The following is a 23,413-nucleotide window of genomic DNA, read 5'->3' as shown; positions in this document are numbered from 1 at the left end:
GCAGAAGAAAAAAATTCTTTGGAGTTTCAAATGTATGTCAAGTGATAAACAGCATATGGCCAAATGAAGCACAAGCTAAGCTAAGCACTGTATTCCCAAAGTAATCATGACTATACATGTGCATACACGTTCCTAACTCGTCTAGCCAAGTGGGAGGAGGTGGATGAAAAAGGGCACTTTCATATCCTCCTGTACATTTTTAGTTTACAGGTCGTTCCTCAGAATTGTTCTTTTCTTAATTGATTTTCTCCCCATGAGGGTTGTAATAATGTCAAGAGAAGACCACAGATATCTGTGGCCAGAACATCTTCACTATCTCCCTTCACCATGTACATAGATTTTCCTGTTAAATTTCTATCAGTTTTGCTTTTAACAAGACATCATTCTCTTGTTATCAACATTTTGTCACAGCTCTCATACTCACAAATTTTTGAGTTTCATTAACAATGGCTTCCAAGTATAAGGGTGGTGATGCTATTAGTACTTCGAAACTCAAGAGAAACCATGGTATATTATCCATTAGTATGCAGTATTATTTATTAATGTTGATAATGTGCCATATTTACTTATTAAACTTCACTGAATTTATATGCTACATCAATATCCTGTTCTACAAAGCATTGCTGCTATGCAGGAATTTGCATATCTGTGGTAGAGCTCAAATCGTGGCACAAATTAAAAAAAAAAAAAAAAAAAAAAAACTTAGATTGCAACTTTGATAAACCTAGGAGGCGGGGACTATTTTTCATAATACAGCATAGCAACACAAATAAGATAAATATTAACATTCATAAATATCTTTTAATTAATTCTAATTAGAATTTTTATGCCATTTAATTACCTCGACATTTAATTTTTGAAGTTTTTTTTTTTTTTTTTTTCAAATGTTCTTTGTATCTTTTAGGTAAGTGCCTTGTGTGACTTCTTTTACCAGTTCTAATTTAGGTTTCTATGTATAGAAAAATTTGATTAGATCTTTTAATGACCTATTTTATTATTAGTCAATCTTTCAAGGCTTAAGTGAGTTTGTGCCTTTTGTTTTTATGTGGTTTATATGAATTCTTTCAATATTAGCTAGAGAGTGAGATAAAATAGATACACTATTTGTAAAGTTTAGAAAAATCTCATGTTTAGACTTATTTAAAGACATCTTTTCCATTACCTAATAGATACCAAACTTACGGATGATTTTGTAAAATAGCTTAACTCTTGACTTAAATGAAATGATCTCCATTCTTTATCTAAATTCTAGAAGAGTCCAGTTTCTCTTCAAAAATAAGGTGAAGGAACTGTATTACTAAATGGAAAATTGAAGATGGCAATTTTGTATGATCATATACTGCTATTGTGTCAAATGCACTAAGACAAGTGATAATTTCATCATCATCTTTCTGATTTAAACACAAAATTTAACAAGATTTTTAAACAATCATTTTTAAACCTGCTTTCACTGTCGCCAAGTGGTGTTGAGTTTAATAAAGCCATACAATAGCCTCCCAAATATAGTTTATTCAAAGTTTTATGATTTTTTTTACATTTTTTGTACTTACTTAAAACCACTGAATGAAGTAAGTATAATTTAAAATCCCTAGACTTTAATTCAATATTCAGGAAACTTATTTTCAGCCGTACTTATCCTAAAAGCTGTAAATATTCTCTCCATTATCAATTTTGTCCCTCTTTAATTGAGACAGAAAATAAAAAAATAAAAAAAAAAAAAAACTAATGCATCTCATTTTTCAATAGTAATTTTTATTACATTGCTACAGGATAACCTATGCTTTTGTGGTAATTTAAAGATTTTTAAGCTTATCGATATTTATAACATCTTGAACATGTTTAATCTTTTACTGCTGCAGAAAAAAATAAGACATATCTTTTATAAATGTTTGTAAATATGATGGTAGTATTATGACTGAATGGCTACCACATAATGCAAAAGTATGGCAAACAGATCCTATAATAAATACTGGTGGTACTCCTTTTTTAGCAGTGACTGGACCCATTCTTAGTGCCCATCATAATGGTATAATTTTATCACTTCCAAAGCTAATGAGATTACTTACTGGGATATTTTTTTAAAGACCTTTTAGAGCTTGACAGGCACAAACCGTGCCAAATATATATACATCTGTTTATTATTGAAAACTTGTTGTTTTGCATATGTTAAAAATGCATATATTTTCATTATAGGCTATGCCATTTTGTATAAGATAAAAAAGACTCTTTAGTTACCTTGTTCTGAACTTGTTTTGGCATGTTACGATCATGAAATCCTTTTTACTTCCTTGTACGAAGTAAAGGAAGTATTGTAATCACGAAAAATTCCGGTACCATATTTCAACAAAAATCTCCATTTTGTCCTCTATCAAATGCAATTTAACAATGTTTTTGCTTGGCTTCTAGACATAAGGACAGAATAAAGGTCTCTTTTAGCCAAATGAATTGTAAAACTGATTTAAAATGGATTCAGAAGAGATTTTTTTGTGGCATCTGTATGTACCTACGTATGTACATATGTATCTCGCATAACTCAAAAAATAGTAGCCTCAAAACGTTTAAATTTTTTATATAAAACTGCTATAATGTGTAGTTGTGCACCTCCTTTTTTGGTTGCAAGTGGTCGCACCAAAAGTATATACTATATCGGCATACTTTTGGTGCGATCGATTACGACCGATGACATCATTATATACGTGCGATACGTATATAATGATATCATAATATAGACATCATTATATACATATTAGCCCTCTACTGCTGCTATTAGAAGCCCGTTATTTCCAAATAAGCTTTCACTGTAATTGTTTATCTTCTACAGTCACCTTACTCTTTTTTCATTTCAAAAATCAAGTTTTAATAAATTTGCTGTTCAAATGCCATATTTATAATGCCACTCTAAGAATTTAATTTATTTTCAGCTGGTAAAATTATCTTTTATATTATTCTATCTTGTACTGTATTTTAAATAGCTCTTTTGAGAAGGAATATTCTTTTCTTTCTTTCTTATTTTTATTTATTTATTGTTTTGTTTTACTATATAATTATGCTAATTAGCAAAATAATTTTCTATGTAGAGTTAGGTTTCAATAAAAACTATCTGTTGGTTTTATGTATAAATATGGTACACTTAAATTTATATTTAGTTAAGTTTTAATTTCCATGTTAGTCCGTTTGCAATGTGTGAAAACAGATTTTAAGTTACTTAAATACAGTGAGTGTAGAAATTATTTGTACAAGAGTGGTTTTGTCTAAGAAACTATAGTCTTGCTAATTCTGTTAAAACCTGTTCAAAAGGGAATAATAACAAAAAATGTTTCCCAAATACGAGTGCAAAAACAATACAGAAAAGATATTGAATTAGCTTTTAAATATGTGGGAAACTAAAATTTGGGGATTTATTGGTTCATAAAAAGTATTTGTACATTCAAACAAATGCAAAATTTTGGTAGCATTTTTTAATTTGGTCAGTTTTTCATTGATAACTGACATCATTTATCTTGCATGTTATGTAAAATGATTGGGTGTAACTTTAAATATCATAAGTTTAAACTTTAAAGACTTTTGAAGTAAAATTTTAATGTGGGTCATAAGGATAATGAAATGAGCATTTCCGAAAGGGAACTAATCTTAAGTCTTCGCAAAGGTGGTAAATCGTACAGTGAAATTTCAGTTTCAATCAGCAGACCACGTTCAACTGTGCAGTCAATTTTTCAGAAGTTTATTACTTCTAGAACAGTGCGAAATAGAGCTTGTTGAGTAGGACCATATGAACTTACATCCATTGACAGAAGATTTCTGGCACACTTATTGAAAAAAGATTTGAAAGTAAGTGCTCCTAAGCTTACAGTAGAATTAGGAAACATAGGAAGAGCAGTATCCTTAAGTAAAATTCGAAATGCATGAAGTAAACAAGGTTTCCATAGACATGTTTCCAAGACAAAAATTCTTTGTATGTGAGAGCAGTGATAAGTTACTGTTTATTATTTTTCACCAAAAAATACATGAATGCTCACAGTTCTAGAAGAACATATATTTTCAGACGAAAGTAAATTCAATATTTTTCGATCGGATGGGAGGTGAATGGTGGGGAGAAAAAATACATAAATGCATCCAATGAATTTACTGCCGACAATGAAACGTGGAGGCGAAGGTATATTAGTCTGGGGTTGTATGAGTGCTTTTGGGCCGTTAATTTAGTCCATTAATAGCATTACGAATCATCTGCTATACATTGATATTTTGAAAAATAATTTATGGTCTAGTGTAAAAAAATGGATTTGGACCATGAATATGTTTTCATGCATGATAATGACCCCATCATACAGCCCTAAATACATGACTACTAAAATATCCATGTTGACTCATGAATATTTTATAACACTCCAAAATTTATGAAATTTCCTCCTCAGTCACTCGACCTTAATCTTATCAAGAATTTATGGGAAGCGCTTGATAAAAATGTTAGAGCCAGGCACATTTCTAATAATTAATAACTGTTCTTTAACAAGAATGGGGAGTCCATATTTGGCTCAGTAACAGCAAATTTCATTGAATCAATGCCAAGGGGACTCGAAACCATTATTCATGCTGAAGGATATCCTACAAGGTATTAATTTAAATATATATAAATATATATGTGGTATTAGGAGGAAGAAATTCCAGCTGTATATTTTGTAGATTGTTTAAATTGTAGATTGTCTAATTGTGTGCCGCACAATTGTCAACAATCAGCAAAATGTTTCTTTTTTTATCTTGTAAATTTCGGTCCCAACTGGTAAGCCAATTTCGAAAAATTTCAGAAGTCATCCACGCATTTTTGTTTGCATGGTACTCCACTGGTAAACCTTAATGCTCAGCCCCTTAAAGCATCGAGGTCTAGCACTTTTTCCTATGATCAGTAGCTTTCGTTTGTCAGTACCTGACATATTTGTACAGCATAACACAGTAATGCGGTCCATCACCTTTTGATAACCAGTCAGTGCAATGTGTTTATAGCATAAGGAACCGTCTGGCGTAGCACGATAATAGAGGCCAGTTTCATCAGCATTGTAAATGTCATCAGCACAAAAATTCTCTAAAAAAGTAGGAATTTTCGTAGTTTTCCACTGTTCGGAACTTTCCTTGTCGGCACTGCCCCTTTCACTGTGTGCTTTTTAAAATTTAATGTTGTGTCTTGTTTTCCATCACGATAACCACCCGTCAGTTGCTTTGAAATCATTGCGGACCAGTTTTTTAGCTAACTCCTCTGACTTTGCCTTCAATATCGGGCCGTTGATATTTATGCCTTTGCCATTAACAATAGAAAACCATTGATCTAGTGCTTCTTCAACGTCTGGATCCTTCCCCCTCGTGTTTCCTTTTGGATGTTCCTGCTTGTCCTTCTTGTAAAACCAATTCCTCACGCAGTTGACTTTCTTGTCGTAAGACATGCGATATGGTAGATTTTGGTACTTCAGTTATCTCAGCGAGCCGGCGATAACTTGTATTAGGTGGCTGGCTTTTTATTCTATCTAGCAAAGCAATTTTGCTAGAAAGTGTCAAATCATTTCTTGGCATTTTGGCAAGGGTTAAATTTTTCAACAATAAGTTTATGCATTGTTCATGCGTGATGTGTATTGTGAGTGAATAAATATGCAACAATCGAAACAGTCATCATGTATGAGGTGTAATGGTAACTGAATAAGAACGTCCTTGCTCTTGCCTGTGATGCAATGCATACACAATCAGCTGTAAGGCAACGCATGCGCAATAAGCTGTAAGACAACGCTCCATAACAAACTTTTAATATGTACTGTAATCTTAAATTACTGTCCCAATTAAGTGGAATGTTGTCCCAATTAAACATATAAATTTTCTATTGGCTTCTTAGTTTGGTATCTGTTCTTTGAGATTAGTCCCAAATAACCGGCTGTCCCGATTAAGCAGTGTCCCAATTAAGCGGAATCAACTGTATATAAGAAAATATTCAAAATTATGTATAATGTACAAATGCTTTTTATGCCACAAGATGATTAACTGTTTTTGTTTCGAATACTTTCTAAGCTCACTATAGCTGTCTTACAGTGCACTTTTTATTTATATGATTAACAAACCTTGATTATTATTTTTTTCAGGCTAATCAGTGTCGGAAAAAACATGTTTGTTATCCAACTCATAGAGTGTGGCTTTTCTTTCTTCTTCCTGGAGCATTGCTGGCTTTATCAGGACTTATAATTTATGCTTTCTTTGAAACTAAAGATAATTACCCATTTGTGCACAGTGCTTGGCATGTTACAATTGCCTTATCTGTATTGTTTTTATTGCCAAGAAGGGAATTAAATAGCAAAAGTACACCTGAGGCTACTAGTTCTTGTAGTTATATAAGAGTAGGTGATGTTGTATGCCAGGATATTTCACAACCTTCTTATGCACAGTTATTAGCTCCTACACCATAAAAATTTCAGGTTTTGTGTGCTATGTTTAGTGTATTTTTGTGACAAGACAGTTTATTCTATTATATAATGGTAAATCTGCAGTTTAATTTTGAAGTCTTGTGAGATTTCTTGAAACTTATTTTTAATTGAAGTATTCTAGATTAATAGAGCAAATATGTATGCTATTACTCAGTTTTTTAAATTTCGTGCATTTTGTAAAATATGGAATTTTATGTGCCATGTTCTTTATGATTTTTGAGGTAGATAAATGCATTTTAAATTTAGATTCATGATAAAGATACGAATTATTGTCTTCTTAAAAACTAATTTTTATGTATGATTGATTAATTTTGGCATATTAAATGCATAAAAATGAAAAATTTAATTCCGTTTTGAAATTTTAATAGGTTATTCTAGGGTATTAATTTTTTATAAAAGAAGGCACAAGCCTCTTTGGTAGGTGTTACTTAACAGTTAACATCTGAAATGGTAAATTTTAATTTCTTCATAAATAAAATTAGTCTTAAATGAAAATTTTGCTTTCTTTGTGTAAACATGTAGTCACAACTTTACATTTTAAAGTACGTGATCTCATTACCATTTTAAAATCCTTTTACATTTTATTTGTTTTGTGCATAATGTTTACAAATGCCTTTTAGTGAATTGTTGTTTTCATGGATAACTGAATTAGTACCTTTCTGTTGTCAATTATTTAAAAATCATAACTTCCAAGCCATGAGCTTACTGGTGAGTTAATCTTTACTTAATAATGTAAGGAAAACAATGTTAATAATTGAGATACAGTCAAAAGTCGTTAATTCGGACACCCATAATCCGGAATGATCTATAATCCGGACCTGAAAGCTAAGAACTTTCTGCGCATGCGCCGCGTTGGCACATGCGCACAGGCGTTTTACGCGTGCGCGTATGACCTTGACTACTGCGCATATGCGTGTGCGCAAGTGCAGAATACGTTTTCGCCTGCGCGTTTAATGTATAACGGACGGTGTAAGCTAAAATTATCTATTTCAGTTAATGTTAATGATTGCGTTGTTCCTTAATCTTCGAATTGGATCCCGCTTATTATTTTTTGCAGACTGTAAGAGCAATTTTATAAAAGTAAACTTGAACTTTCGATTATGTCAAATAGAATTTCCGATGCTGGAACTTCCAAAGGATCTACAAAATGAAAGTATGTTTCGATGTCCAACAAACAAAAAGTGGAATTGCTGCAAAAAATGGATAAAGACATGAAGAATGTGACAGAGAGGTTAGTGAAAACGAAAAAATTTCGATTGACAAGTTAGTCGGTATTCTCGGCACAGCAATTAACGGGACTTGAACAGCGGAACTTTGTAACTGAACAAGAAATTATGTCTTTTTATAGAATTAAAGAGAAAGTATTATCACATAAAATGAAGCAACTTAAACAACTTACATTGAGAGAAATGTTTAATAAAGTAAACAAATAAATATTAAGTTTTTTTTTTTTTTTTGTAAATTTTGATATTCTTTAGATCATAATTGTTCTTTATTTCATAAATTACAGTTTCATATTTTTAATTTTAGAATTTCTGCATGCCATCTTACGAGATTTAAACTGATGATCTATAATCCGGAAAAATCGATAATCCGGAATCGCCGAAGTCCCGACGAGTCCGGATTAACGACTTTTGACTGTAACTGTGTATCCATATCTATTAAGTTTAGTAAATGAAACTTCTCATCAAGAAGAATTGAGTGATAAATATTATTTGTGAAATTTAAAATTCTGCATTCAGGAACTGACCAAAGAGTGAAATTTAAAAAGAAAAATAGAGAAGATACAGATCTTACATAAAGTTATTATATAACTTCTTGTATATTTTATAACTTCTTGTGAGTAAAACATCAAAATATGTCATTCTTAAGCATACATACAGAAAATTTACATTTCATTTAGTACTGAAGTTCAGTGTTTACTGATATCACTTTGTGAAAATTTAAGTTGTTTAATTCTAATTCACATTATTTCAAATTTGAATTCTGTAACTTAAAATATATTTTGTTCTAAATACTTTAGATGTAAAGTATTCATAGGCGTCAAAATGGAAAATATCTGTTAATTTTAATTTTCAAATCAATGTAAATACAGTGAACCTCGCTTAGTAACTGTGTTATGTACGCAACCATCTCTGAAAATGATCAGTACTTCTGATAATATAAACAAGCATTGATATTGATAATTAAATAGCATTAGCTAAATGACTGCTTTCTAACTTGACTAAAATATACAATACAGTGAACACAAAAATGTGTGGTTTTGCTTTTAAACTAAAACACTACATAAATCAAAGATTTTTGGGGTCATCCCGAAAGTTCTGTAGCATTTTGGTAAATGAGCATTACAAAAACAAGAAAATTTCATTGAATCACATGAGCTCCGTTTTGCTCTGTTACTTTTTGCCAGCCTGGCAGCTCAAAACTTCTTTTTTTAAAATTCACTAAGTTTATTTATAAAGAAGTTATCGAGGTGCTGTCTGGCAACATTTAGTAAAAGACAACACTTCTACTATTGGCCAGTCGTGATCACTTTTGCTTTGATTTCTGCTCGTAAAATTGCCATTTGGGAACGGTATTTTTCTGAATGCATTGCTTAATTTGGTATCAACAGTTCATAGTACGGTACAAAGACCAAAATCCATGCATCCATTCTAAGAAATGATCTAATAAATACCTCTGGCCAAAAGATAGCCTCTGGCCAAAAGGCTAGCCAAAAGATAGATAAATAAAATAAAAACATAAATAAATAAAGTAATAGAAAAAAATGTGTTCTTACAAAGTCTGGGTAATGAGGAATATAATTCTGGACTAAGGGAGTTGTGCTGTAAATGCCAATTTTACTTTTAATGCTGTCACTTTTAAACTTCTACAGGCTAGGGAGTGTCTGTGGACAATACATTGATTGACATTATATATTGATGTTGGCCAGGAAAACATTTTTGGCCCTTGAGTGGTTGTGAAGGGTTAACATTTTCCCATCTGACTTAAATATTGCCATATCTGCCTATCATCTTACTACATTAAAACTAATGTATTAAATTTTGGAATTCCCCAAGTCCTGACGATTCCGGGTCTCAGACTTTGTACTGCATACAGTTCCTTTGTAATCCCACCATATGCAAAGCATTACTTTTTGTGGGTTGTAGCCACTATCCCAGTGATACCAAGGGAAAGTTCATTTAGCTTACCCTATATTCTTGTAACATTGTTGCATAATATCCACTTTTCATATCCAGTAATGACCTGCTTCTGAAAAGGAGCTTCTTTATTTTGTTTCAGCTAAGAATCACGTGCCGGAAGTCTAGAAAGCATATTTTGTTTTTTTTAAATTATGGAGTACTTATACATCAAAGCAGCTTACATACCCAATTTTCTTCAAATGGTCGTGTGCTATACATCTGTATCATAATTCTTGAACTGCATAGCATGGATTTTCAGAGAAAGGTTCTTGTTTATGAAGAATGGTAGTCCAAAGCAGGTACTGTCTAGTCTCTGAAATTTACACTCTTAAATTTCTCAAATTACCTTCAAACTGCCATCAGAAACAACACTTTGTCGATAAACCATGCAAATTTTACAAGTAATGTGGTTAGCATTTTTTTCCCCCTCTGTTAACATGAAAGAGGATAACACAGTGAGAATGAGTTTTGGGGTTGTGCATACTTAGCACTGCACTAAAGCAAAACTTATGACCCAACGTATGCTAACATTATGCAGCCTGAGTAGAAAACACCTTCTTTATGTGTCTGCTTCAATTTACACATCTGCTGCCTTATTTACACATCAGCTACAATAAAATAATTGGAAGAAAATGCCTTTCATTTAAAGCAGCATTTTTTAAACTGTGGGTCGGGGCTCACGGGACCTGCAGCAGGGGATCGCCAAAATATTTGTTTGATATTTCTTTAACTTATAATAATTTTAGAATTGCTAAATATTTTTGCACAACAATCTGAAAATAGATAAAGATAAGACAATACAAACAAAGAAAAAAGGAAAATGTTTCAACACATTCTTTTTGTAATAGAAATGTTCATTTTACTTGCTTTGCATGTGACGCTGTCAGTTCGTCTGTTACTTATTTAAAATTTTCACATTGTTCTATGTCTCAAAATTAGAAATGACCTAAAACTGCAATAGTATATTACAGTACAAGTGAAAAAATTGACAGTTTCCCACACACGTGTGTCGTATATTTGTGTAATGCTTATGGGGTCCCACAAAATTTTCGTAAATTGTATGGGGTCCCCGGGGGGGTCGCGAAAGAATCTTAGTGATAAAAAGGGGTTGTGACTGGAAAAAAGTTTAAGAAATTTGATTTAAAGAGCTGCAGAACTTTCTGGATGACAGTTCCAGTTCTTATTATAACAACAAAAATGTTTCAGAAAAAAAAGGTGAACAAAAAAGGTAATCATTAATTCAATGTGGATTTGTTTGCTTGTTTATTCAACTGAGTACAACAAATCATGCAAGGACTATCTATTCAGTGTCTCACAATTTTTCACATTAATCACTTAGGTTTGTTTCAGATTATGAAATAGCTTTCTTTAAATGAATTACCACATTTTATAACATGTGTACTCCCTTTTTATTTTCTTGTCTGAGAAATTGGTGTTGTGTCACAAATCAGTGTTGTAATGGTTCCAAGTGGTAAATGAGTGTTGAAATTGTTCCAAAAGTGGTTTGTTTTTGTTTTTGATTGTACAATACTTTGTCTGATTCATTTAAGAGCAGACAGTTCAGTATATCTATTCGTCCCCCCCCAAGAAAACGAGATTAATTTTAGATTTAATATTTTGCAAATTAAGAAGTGAAAGTTTTTTTTTTCTTGGAGGGGGGTAAAGTTTAAAAATGCAAATTGTTACATAAGAAAATGCTGTCAAATACTGAGCGCTTTTGTAACTATTGAACCAGATTTACATTGTTAAGTTTTGTTTTATCTTTTTTTCATAGTTTATTATTTACGTAATGTATTTAAAATAAAATTGAGTATAAACTGATTTGTTACTTATTTATTCATTCTTTTATTTTTGCTAATGTATAATTGAGAAGTTTATGAATACAGAGGATTAATAAGTGGATATATCATACCTCTATTTCAGTGTTTTTGTCTTAAATCCATTATGCAAATCAATAATTATTTTTAATTATTATATTTCAATTGTCTTCATTTATTTCTGATATGGCTTTATCACTAGTTTCTCAAAGCGGACCCATTTAGCTAAGCATAACATGTTTCATATACGTTTTTTTCATATTTAACGAGTCTTTAAATGTTCAACTAATGGAATGATTTAAAATTAGTAAACACAGTCATAATGATTATAATCTTAATTTTGTTATCAATATAGTTTATTGATTTAATAAAAATACATGTAATTTGTAATATATCTAGTTGATAATTTTCACGAATATTTGCGGCATTACAATAATTAATAAAAGGCATTTATTATGATATATTTATGCCCAAATATTATTATATATTTATGCTCTGCTCAAAATCGTTGCTTCCCCTACCTTTTTTTCTCTATGCCAAAGCAAATGAGTTTAGCCTAATTTTTTTGTGAGTGTAAATTAAAACTAAATATATAAAGTGACCTAAAAACAACTTTTAAAATCTTTTTTTTTGTTGTTGTTGTTGTTGTTGTTGTTTTGTTGCAGATGAAACTTAATCTTTAAAAGAACATAAAATAATCATAATCAGTGCTGAATGAGACACCCATAATTATTAAGCATTGCCTGAATATGATCTAAGAAGTATGAAGACCAGAAGTAGTAATTTTCTACGAATCTTTCCCACATGTTGTCACATCATAATTTTTTCACATTACCACTGGTGTTTATGATCTCTATATAACCCTATAAAGTTCTAGTTAGTTTATGTGTTCTTGGCGACTAGAACTTTTATGGGAATATCTAGGGACTTTTCCCTGATCTCCTTACAGCTACACTACCCGACATTTAAAATGCAACACCAAGAAGGAGTGGCCTAAAAGTGATGAAACTCGGCAAACAGGAAGAGACAGCAACGGACAATAAGTGATCTTTATTTCGAAATGATATGCGTAATACAGAGCGAGAACAATGTGGCCTCAGTATGTTGTAAGATTGCCTTGAACAGCAGTACAGAGTCAGTGGAACTACGGATGGTGTCATGAGCAACGGCTATGCGTTCCATGTCAACCATTTGCCACCAGTAGTCTTCTGAAGGCGACAATGACAGGGTCTGCAGATGGCGTCCAATCACATCCCAAATGTATTCGATTGGTCAAAGATCAGGAGAGAACGGTGGCCAGGGAAGCACCTATACACCTTGAAGAGCATGTTGGCAGATGCGAGCTGTGTATGATGGGGCATTATCCTGTTGATAAAGGGCATTGGTCACTCCTTGGAAGTAAGGGAGTGTCACTGGCAGCAGCACATTATCCATGTATCGTTGGGCCGTCATTTCCCCTCAATACGAACTAGAGGTGAACTAGAATTTAACGCAATTGCGCTGCAAACATGATGTTGCATTTTCGCGCAGTGGAGCATTCCACAATTGCTACCAGATTGGACTTGTCTCTACATCGAAGCCACACTCATACGCGGCAACTATCATTGGAGAAATAGATGCATGACTCATGTGAGAACACAAACCTGTACCATTCCGTTGTCCACATCGCTCGTTCCCCACCATTACAGACGTTGGCGTCTATGATGTGCGGTCAATGACAGTCTTCTTAACGGAAGCCACGAGTACAGGTCACTAGCCATCAATCGATGGCAAATGGTTTTGGTCGGTATGGGAACCTCTAGGGTGACTTGAACATGCTGTAGAATGGAAGCAGAAGTGGCTTACGGGTGTGCCACCGCTTGTTGGCATGGCCTGTGCTGATCCACACATGCTGACATCACTGGCTGCACCGGCATTCCTTGATTTTGCCACATTTCCTTTTCCAATTTTTTTTTCGCCACAGCTGGTGCTCTGTGGACGCTTCCAGGTGTGTCAGCTGAGATTTGCCGAATGGACCAACCTGCCCTTCTCAGTCCGATTCACCATACCCCTCATAAAATCATCTGCCAGCTGGAACTTTCTCCATTGACGAGGCATTCTCTGCTACTACTTGCGCCCTCTGGAGCAAGAACAAATTTTCTACGATGATTTCCCTAGCAGACGGCACGAAAATTGAACATTCTGCAGGTACCTTCTCTTATATCTTCTTCAACATGCATACCTTGAAATTTGCATAATTTTTGGGCCACTCCTTCTTGGTGTTGCATTTTGAGTGCCGGGTAGTGTATGTAAAATATAAGTACAAAGAAGATTTAAAATACTCTTTTATTCACTCAAAGAAATAATGACAATTGGCTCCTTCTCAGGCTCACAAGAAAGCCTCCACTTAGGCTTAAACTTAAGATGGAAAATAAGAAATTAAACTAATTCTAGATAGATGAACTTTAACTGAAGCTGTACAAAAGTAACTAACCGAGTTGTCCCGTAATTTAACCTCACCGGCGAACACTAATAGGCACGTAAGACTATGGCGATTCATAGTAAGATAGGTTTAAAGTAATGACATGGCCCAAAGTCAAAGTCTGCCATACTAAGAACTACAGAAGTGACTGAACTTCCACATTAAATACTGGTTTTGCTTCATTTAACGAAAGTGCGGTACTGAAATCTCATTCAGGCAGAGAGTTGTAGATGGAAAACAAGAATTTAAAGGAAAGGGTTTCAAAATTAAAATAATCCCTACAACCTTGATTATTCCCAGAATTAGAAACCAAAAGATTTCAGGCTTTGAAATCTATATAACCATTTGTATTGAAATATATGGCTTATTGGTCCATTTTCACTATAAACTGAGAAGCAATATTGTAGTGATGCACCGTTTTACACGAATTTCGCAATACCCGATGCTTGCCTTTCTTCCAGGTTAAAAATAACATTACTTCATAATAGGTCACCATAATGTTGACTTTTGACTGAGATAATTAAAAGGCAGATATATTTAAGTTTGCAAAGTAGAATAGTGAATGAAATACATAATTAAATTCTAAAACGTTAATAAAATATAACTTCTAAACATCCTTTAATTCCATGTATTTTTGCAGTAATTGCTTTGTCTTATGCTAGTAACTCTTTGAAAGTTTGCCAACTTTTGAACTTTATTCCCATATTTACATTTTATACCACAAAAACTTATGCAAGCAGTGGTAGTTCTTAAAGTTCCCCCATCATCCCCATCCAAGTTTGCAAAATAGAATAGTGAATGAAATACATAATTAAATTCTAAAACGTTAATAAAATATAACTTCTAAACACCCTTTAATTCCATGTATTTTTGCAGTAATTGCTTTGTCTTATGCTAGTAACTCTTTGAAAGTTTGCCAACTTTTGAACTTTATTCCCATATTTACATTTTATACCACAAAAACTTATGCAAGCAGTGGTAGTTCTTAAAGTTCCCCCATCTAGACATTTAATTTAAGAAGGGAACAAAAATGTGATTTTAAGTAAATGAAAATATAAAAATGTAATTCCTTTAACCATATGTGTTTCATAAAGTGTTCAATATATTTCCAGAAAAGAAAAGTTAAGAAAAGAGTGAAGTGACATCATAATAACTTGAAATATATTGACTTTATGTAGAGCAAAAGGAAATCTAATCCATGGTTATAGTTTTATTTTAATGAACTATTCTGAAAGTTCTGTTTGAAACCAGACAGGTCTTCAGAAATTATTTATGACAAACGATTTAAGGGTTATCTACCAAAGGTAAGGGATGCTTTTGTGGATAATTTTCAAATGGAAGCCGAATTATTTTGCGTTATGTAAAAGGAAAACAAGAAGCTCATGTAGCAAGCATGGTCAGCTGCAGTAGTTTGAATTGATGACAAATTACCCATTGTTCCACCACTTTACCTATTTGCCCATAAGACAGCATGCATCTTAAAAAATGGTTGCATTTGTTTGGTTTATCAGTAGAGAGTTCAAATATGGAACATATTTCCATTTTCCTCTCAAACATGATTCTTTTAAGCATTTAGTTACTTGAAAATTATTGCAAGTGATAATGAAATAAATCAGACTTAGTAAGTGGTAGGATCCAAATATAAACAAATAACATTAGTAGGCAGTGAATAAAATCTCAGGTTTGAAAACAGAAACTGAAGCGTAACAGTTAAAAATGACTGATGGCATAAAACTCTAAAACTTAGATTAAAATCAGACATTAAGTGAAAGAAGATAGTGGAAATACTACTTTAGTCAAAAATTTCTTTTTAAATACATTTTAAATATTTATATAATGAAATAAAATAAATTATACATTTTTAATCAATAGCTTTAATGATGATAGTCCTTCAAACTTGAAGACTGTGCAGCGCTAGTTAAATACAGTAGCGAGTACTTAACCTAAATACATTTGCTTTGCAATTTAACAGCCTGGTCAGCAAATGTAAAATGTACATAAAATAAAGCAAACGAAAATAGCATAGTATGTTCAAAGTTCTTAACTATTAGACTGTATAGCAACAAGTGTGAAAGTGTGGATCAGTCATTTTTTAAGTTGTTACAATCAAGAACAGAGCTTGTGTTCTTTAAAAAAGTCAATCATTAAGTTCACATTTTCTGGAGGAACTACATTATATAGCTATAGTAATCATTGAATTATTGCTTATCTAAAGCATATCTGTGTAACACATTTTTGTTGAAATTTTGTAAAATTAATTCGTTATTTCCATGCGTTACATGTTAACAGTGCCAGTTCATCATATTTCAGAGTTTCAAAAATTTGAGCCAGTTTTAAGGAATATATTCTGATATTTTTCTAAATTTTACGTTTCTGCTTATAGTCTGGAATGTCGAATTTTATGCTTAGCATTATGCATCATTTGATTCTTTTATTGATGTTTCTCAAAGGATAAGCTGTACTATGAATGTCAATCATTAAGTTCACATTTTCTGGAGGAACTATATTATATAGCTTTAGTAATCATTGAATTGTTGCTTATCTAAGCATATCTGTGTAACACATTTTTGTTGAAATTTTGTAAAATTAATTCGTTATTTCCATGCGTTACATGTTAACAGTGCCAGTTCATCATATTTCAGAGTTTCAAAAATTTGAGCCAGTTTTAAGGAATATATTCTGATATTTTTCTAAATTTTACGTTTCTGCTTATAGTCTGGAATGTCGAATTTTATGCTTAGCATTATGCATCATTTGATTCTTTTATTGATGTTTCTCAAAGGATAAGCTGTACTATGAATGTTTAAAAATAAGTATAATTTGAATATGAGATGTATATTTCCTAAAAATCTGTGTCTTTATTATGAATATATATGTGATTTTTCAAGTCATTTTATTTTATTGCTAGAGATTGTATAGATTTTATATTTTGTTTGTAAATAATTTTTATATATATAATTTATTGATTAATACTTTATATGCATAATGTATATTTAAGAGAAAATGCCCAGTCTAAATAAAAAAAGCTTTTTATTATTGTAACGTTGTGGTTCTTTTCTCTCCTCTTTCTTTCTCTGTAGGCAAGAGGGTAATTAAGATTATTCTTTATCTATAATTTATTTTTATACAGCTCCTAAGGTCGAAGTACATTGCTGGCCATTAAAATTGCTACACTTTGTAAGAAGCGCACTGCAAACCCTAAATTTGCAAAAAAAGTGGAATGTGCAAATAATTATAATTCCACAGCATGCGCACATTACAGTCAAGAGTAATCGGACCTCGAAGCAGCAAAAAAAGAGATAAATTCCGATTTTTATTAGGGAATCGCATTTACTGTATTTAATTTTAAATACTTTTGTTTATTTATTGCTATCTCTGTGTTTTGGAGATCATTTTACGCCTTGTATAAAAAGACATTCATATTATCACGTCTCAGGATTTGATCGCGAGAGAATCCACCGGGGCTGCAGATCGTACCTCACAACTGCTATTTCGCGTTTGTCGAGATTCAGTAACTGTTATGAGAATCTGCAATCGGTGGATCCCACAAGTTATCCACTTCTCATAATTGAAATTTTATTACCAGTGTCCCTTCTCTTAAATATTATCTCTTAAATTATTTAAAGAATTCACCAAATGCTTAGTACTATCTTACATGTATTCAGTAATTCTCTTTCAGCAACTTATGTCATCAGCTCAAACAATTACCCAGATGCTTTGGCATTTTCATCTTTTCGACAGGTTTCACTCATTACTTATGCTCAATTTTAATTTTAGTACTTTATTCCAAATTCAATGTTTAAATCATTGTTTTCAATTTATGTTGTACAACAATAAAAGATGCACAAGTTTTCAATCAGGGGTAGGCCCTTCTGCCCAGGAACCCTGGTGCAAGTACCTCTACCGTGAACACTGCTCACTAACAACAGCCTTGATGAATGTAGAGTCAGTCGAGAGCGATGTGACACGATTCAGCGAAGAACGGAAAGAGTAGAATCAGTTGAACTTCTAACTCCCTCGACTCATTTCTTTCATCTGTAGCTTTGAGATTCCCCGAAACTTCCTTTCCTTTCTACACAAAACTAACAATAAAAGGTACTTTTCCGTTTCGCCGGCGCAAATCTCACCAAGCAGACCTTATTCTAAGAATTTTTTTATTTTGAAGGTATAAACATTTTATCCTGATTCGCCGGTTCATATCGCGTGACCCCAAGTGATCTCATCTCACGTAAACTACGCTACAAAAATCTAATTCTCTCAGTAATTATTTACATTAATTTCAAGTTAAATCTTAATTTGGAATACACGTTTAAATGCAAGAATTATTTCAATTCGTACGAATAGCTTACTCGGAAAAAATCAAACCGCAGTACTTTACTTCATTAGTGCATTCTCATTATAATTGATGAATTTAACCCTTAACTTTGCCTTTTCTATATTTTCGCCATCGGGTGACCGGTGTGATTGCATCCTAATTGACTTAATTACCGCTCACGAATGGCCTTAGGTCATAAAATTGAACTCTCTTGTAAAAATTCTATATAACTGTATGCCAGTATTGAAAGAAACAATCAATCTGATAAGAAATGACGCTGCGACTTGTTTTGAAAATGTAAAAGTTAAAGTAAAAGGTTACCAGTGAGGATATTTCATTTGGCATCGGTTAAACCATTACTGGCGACTTTATCGCTTGCGCCGGCAAAACGGAAAAGTAGCCAATAAAATTTTGGACTTAAAAGAGTTGGAAAATGATAAAAATTGTACTCATGTTTAACATGGGAAGAAAAAAGGAATGGTTATTTTGCTGCATTAAAATGGAAATCGAACTTTCCTAGTACGCTTTCAACAAGAGCTCCCTTAAACGGTGGGTGAGTTCTTAGAATTACCGCTCGTTTTTGGCGTTCACTCGCTCAGTGAGGTGAATCAGTTCGGGAATCAATCCCCGAACCCTAGTTAAGAATCGTACAGTTACATCACGTACATTGGGTCAGAAAATTAGTGTATTGTATAGCACGAAGTATCTGCACATACGTTACAACGACATCCGTAACGCTAAGATTGTTAACAAAGCGGTCATTCCTTCGTTTTCCATCAACGCTACAGCACAGGAATTAACGCATACGGTGGTGTGTACAAAGACGCACGCGGACGCATCAGTGGCATGTGCTTTCTGGCTAATCTCGCTTTTGTTTACGGTAATCGTCAAATCCATACGTGAACGCAACGGGAGGAACGAGCAGTTGGAGGATGTATTTATTCTTCATAGTCACCCCTAAGGCTGGCGACAAGAATTTAGAGAAGCACTGAGCAGCAAAATTTTAAGAATTTAGGGAGACACCGGACATGAAATTACGCCCAGGAAGTGAATCTTCTGTAAAATTTAAAATTTAGTTTTATTCTTTTAAACTCATGTTTGTAAAATTTGGCTGATGTGTAGGCTAGAATTTAAAACCTTAGCAAAGTCATTAAAAACCTTCGTTGCAATTACTTAAATTGTAGTGGGGAAATCTGTAAAGTCATGAAACTAACCAGTTATTTGTGCTTTCAGTCCGTACAATAAATTCTCCTTTCCGTTACCCATCAGAATGCAAACCAGTTAGATACTATTTAAGCTGAAGCTTTTAGATTATAAGGCAAACTCCAGGCGGTAGTGTATGTATATATTTACTGTTTTTCTTTTACTATATTTTTTATTAGTTACTTTACTCACTGACAAAGCGACATGGACTTTGTTCTCACTTGTCAAAGCAGGTATAGACTGAATCTGAAGCGCAACGAGCTCTACAGCATGATGGATTTAATCAGTTTTGTGAATGCATTATGCCAGGTTCGACCCCAGACGAATGTAAAATTATCGAGGTCCTGTACATACAGTTTTGTTTTATTCGTAATTATTCGACTTTACGTTATTGCTGCCGATATTTGAATCTGATACGCTGGTTAGAAGTTCTAAGCTAGCTTAGATTTAAATTTAATTGTGTAGTCTTTGAATACTTTTCTACTTTTTCAAATGGAAATTTGATTGTCACTTCAGTTGCATCGCAACGAGTTGTGGTTGACGTTTTTAGCACAAGAACGTGCATTTATGTTCAGAGTTCAAATTTAAATAAAAAGGTTAATTTTTAAACCTTTCCAAGATTCTCTAGTTATTTTCAGACATGGCGATAATTCGCTTTACGTCTATTAGGTTTAGATGCAGATAAATTTTAAACATTTTTCATTTCATCAAGCACTACACTTTAACTGTTATTCAAATTCTCTGTCTTTTTCTCCCACATTTCCTCACAATACGCAATGTCTACAGAGTTCGTGAGGTTCGAATCCCGCGAACGGGCTGGCTGCATGGGCGTTTTCATGGTTTTCCCCATGTGTAACGTGTATACGAGTCAGTTCCCCTTAGAAAGTCCTCCACGAAGGCATCCCTCCCCTTATGCAGATAGCCCTAGCGAGCTTTGCCGTAATCTCAATAAACCAAACCAAACCAAACCTACAGAGTTCGTTATTTTAATTATCTACTTATATGAGAACTAACTGTCAATTTTTATCCTTTTCAAGATGTACCAGAATTTCATTAATTAATGGCACATAACATTTCTTTGATAGCCAAAAATGATCGAATTCCACAATTTGTTTTATAAATTTCTGTAACTTCAGTTCACATATCATACCACATAAATAATAGCATTAACTAACAAGAGAAAAGAATTTTTTAATTTTTTTCCTCTTTGTAGGTACATTCATAAATCTTTTTTACAGAAATATTATCTAAAATATATAACAGAAAATTCCTTTCTGTTAAATTATTGTGAAGACACAACCTTCAGTTGAACTGAATAACCTTTACTGAATTTTAGTGTGAATGAATAACCTTTAATGTTGGTATTTTGCAACGTTAAAGGTTGTTACGAACTTCAGAGTGGTTTCAAATTTTCTGTAAACCATTTGTTAAATCTGAAATCCACAAGCAAATTCCCAAATTAGTAATCTTCCATTCACTGTTTACAAATTAAAAACTATCTTTAATTATGATAAATCTTATCAATTAATATAAAAACATGTAAAATTAAATATGCAGTTTCTTAAATTCAGAAAAATAATTAGTATGCTTTATTGACATGGTTGTTTTTTATAAACTGATTTACAAAATCTTGAGGAGCATGCTTTGAATATGTCTTCTTATAAATCTTTTAGGTTTTATTTATAAGCAGTGAAACTAGAATTCATGTTTGTCACATATGGCTGATAAAACTGTCATTAATAGACACTGCTTTCAGGAAATTCAAATTTAGAAGTCCCAGTTAAATTGTGCCTAATTCCGTTATCAGTTGACATCAAAGAATTAAACATACAATACAAATTATAATATCAGATGATAAAAGCAAAATTTAAGTAGCATCAGTTAATAAATAGCAACACAAAATGAGAAATATGAACTTTATTAGTTTTTTCGGTACTTTTCCGTTCTGCCGGCGCAAACGATAAACCCGCCAGTAATGGTACAACTGATGCCAAACGGAATATCTTCGCTGGTAACCTTTTAACTTTTATTTTCAAAACAAGTCGCAGCCATTTCTTACCAGATTGATTGTTTCGTTCAATACTGGCATACAATTACATAGAATTTTTACTAGTTAAAATTTATGCCCTAAGACCATTCGCGGTAATTAATTAGGATGCAATCATACCACTCACTCGAAGGCGAAAATATAGAAAAAGCAAAATCAAGGGTTAAATTCATCAAATCTAATTAGAATGCTCTAGCGAAGTAAAGCACTGCGGTTTTACATAATTGAATAATTGAGTAAGCTATTCGTACGAATTGAAATAATTCTTGCACTTAAACTTGTATTCCATAAGATTTAATTTAAGATTTAACTTGAAATTAATGTAGATCAATACTGAGAGAATTAGATTTTTGTAGCGTAGTTTACGTGAGATAAGATCACTTGGGGTCACGGGATACGAACCAGCGAATAAGGATGTTGAACCATGAAAGCATAGTAAATTCTTAAATTAATGCCCTTTTACAAATTTATTGGCTTTTTACAAAATTTTAAACCATATTAAAATGTTTATGCCTTCAAAATAAAAAATTCTTAAAACTAGCCTTTGTTAACATTTTTTATGTGTATACTGTATGCTGTCGCCAACAAAGTCTGCTTGGCGAGCGAAACGGAAAAGTACCGTTTTTCTTCAAAAGGTTAAAAATAGATGTGAGGACCTTTCGCATCGGGATTCAGTTAAGAAAAATCTCAATGCAATTAAAAATCTCAGTATAAGGTTCAGTGTAGAAGTATCTCAGAATTATAGGGAAGTACTTCTGTACATAGTACAGCCTAGTATAACTACGTCTGTATAAAGGCATTTAAAATAGTAGATGCAGTTTATTTTTAGGGTGTATTTTGATATCTTACAATAGCTTGAATATTACAGGACCTTAGGACTTTTCTTATCGTATTTAAAAAAAAACTAATACTAGAACACCTGCTAAACTTAACTTATAAACAGTAGAACTTGTACTGCATGTGTTAATTCAGTGTGCACATTCAAAGAAAATATTTGAAATACAAATTTTTAATTAAATCACTTAAAAATAACTATTTAAAATGAAACCTTAATGACATAATTTTGCATTTCTTGAGTCAATTATCAATTTCACTGCGATGTAGTCCCTTTTATTTAAGAGAATACTTTCAAAATATAAAAATCTAGGTTTCAGACAAACACATAATAATATGATGTGTGTTTTTAACACAAAAATAACTATACATTTCTTTCAAGTGTAACAATATGCAAGTCATAAAAATGCGATATATTAATGCTTTTATATCCAGTATTGGAAAGTCTTTTTACAAATATTAACGTGAAAAATCAAAAAGGCAAAAAAATAATTCTATTTTTAAAAGCAGCGTAATTTCAATCATAGCAGTATAAGATAAATATGTTTAATTTGTTTCAGTGAAAAATAAACAGATTTTTTAAAAAAAATTTGCATGCAACTAAAATATATAAAATACCATATAATTGTATTAAAATATATAAATACCATGCGCACATGAACGATTTTGCACCTATGTGCATAACACATAATGCAATATTATTTGTATGTCATATGCCAGTAATAAGAATTAAAATAACAACTTTAATTATGAAATTTCATACAAAACAAATTCAAAATTTTAATAAGATTTGTTGATGATAATTTTTAACTTTTCTTAAGAAATATATAAACACTCGTTCTATCGCCCCTAAATTAATATTATCCTGTTAAAGAAATCATTCTCTTCCGCTAGATTTCCGTCCAACAATCATCAAATGTGAAGAATTTTCTGCTTTAATATCCCAAGCATAACACCTAAAAAAATATGCAACACATCATTATTTTAATTGCATTGGTAATACGTTTATAAAATATATAGCATTAAAAAATGTTTTTAAAATTTTTATGATGAGGCACTTATTCATAAACTGAACGATTTTGTACCTATGTACATAATA

The 23,413-nt window shown here is 32.3% G+C and overlaps 1 protein-coding gene and 1 long non-coding RNA gene across 2 annotated transcripts in view; one reads left to right on the top strand and one right to left on the bottom strand.

Moving 5' to 3' along the window:
• Window positions 1–16,957, top strand: part of LOC118188723 (transmembrane protein 8B) — a 167,526-nt gene extending 150,569 nt beyond the window's left edge. The window contains exon 11 of the mRNA XM_085809561.1: window positions 6,117–16,957. Within this exon, the coding sequence (XP_085665687.1) occupies window positions 6,117–6,437 (321 nt within the window). The 3' untranslated portion in view covers window positions 6,438–16,957. The remainder of the gene's footprint in view (window positions 1–6,116) is intronic.
• A 3,709-nt stretch (window positions 16,958–20,666) lies between these two features.
• Window positions 20,667–23,413, bottom strand: part of LOC146992992 (uncharacterized) — a 41,884-nt gene continuing 39,137 nt past the window's right edge. The window contains exon 3 of the long non-coding RNA XR_015038995.1: window positions 20,667–23,270. This is a non-coding gene — a long non-coding RNA (uncharacterized LOC146992992). The remainder of the gene's footprint in view (window positions 23,271–23,413) is intronic.

The sequence above is a fragment of the Stegodyphus dumicola genome, chromosome X2 (assembly GCF_044657685.1).
Source record: "Stegodyphus dumicola isolate Sdum_Otavi_A_Nest chromosome X2, ASM4465768v1".
In the NCBI taxonomy this organism is placed as follows: Eukaryota; Metazoa; Arthropoda; class Arachnida; order Araneae; family Eresidae; genus Stegodyphus; species Stegodyphus dumicola.
Note: the sequence above shows the minus strand (reverse complement) of the source record. Positions and strands in the feature narration are given on the sequence as shown.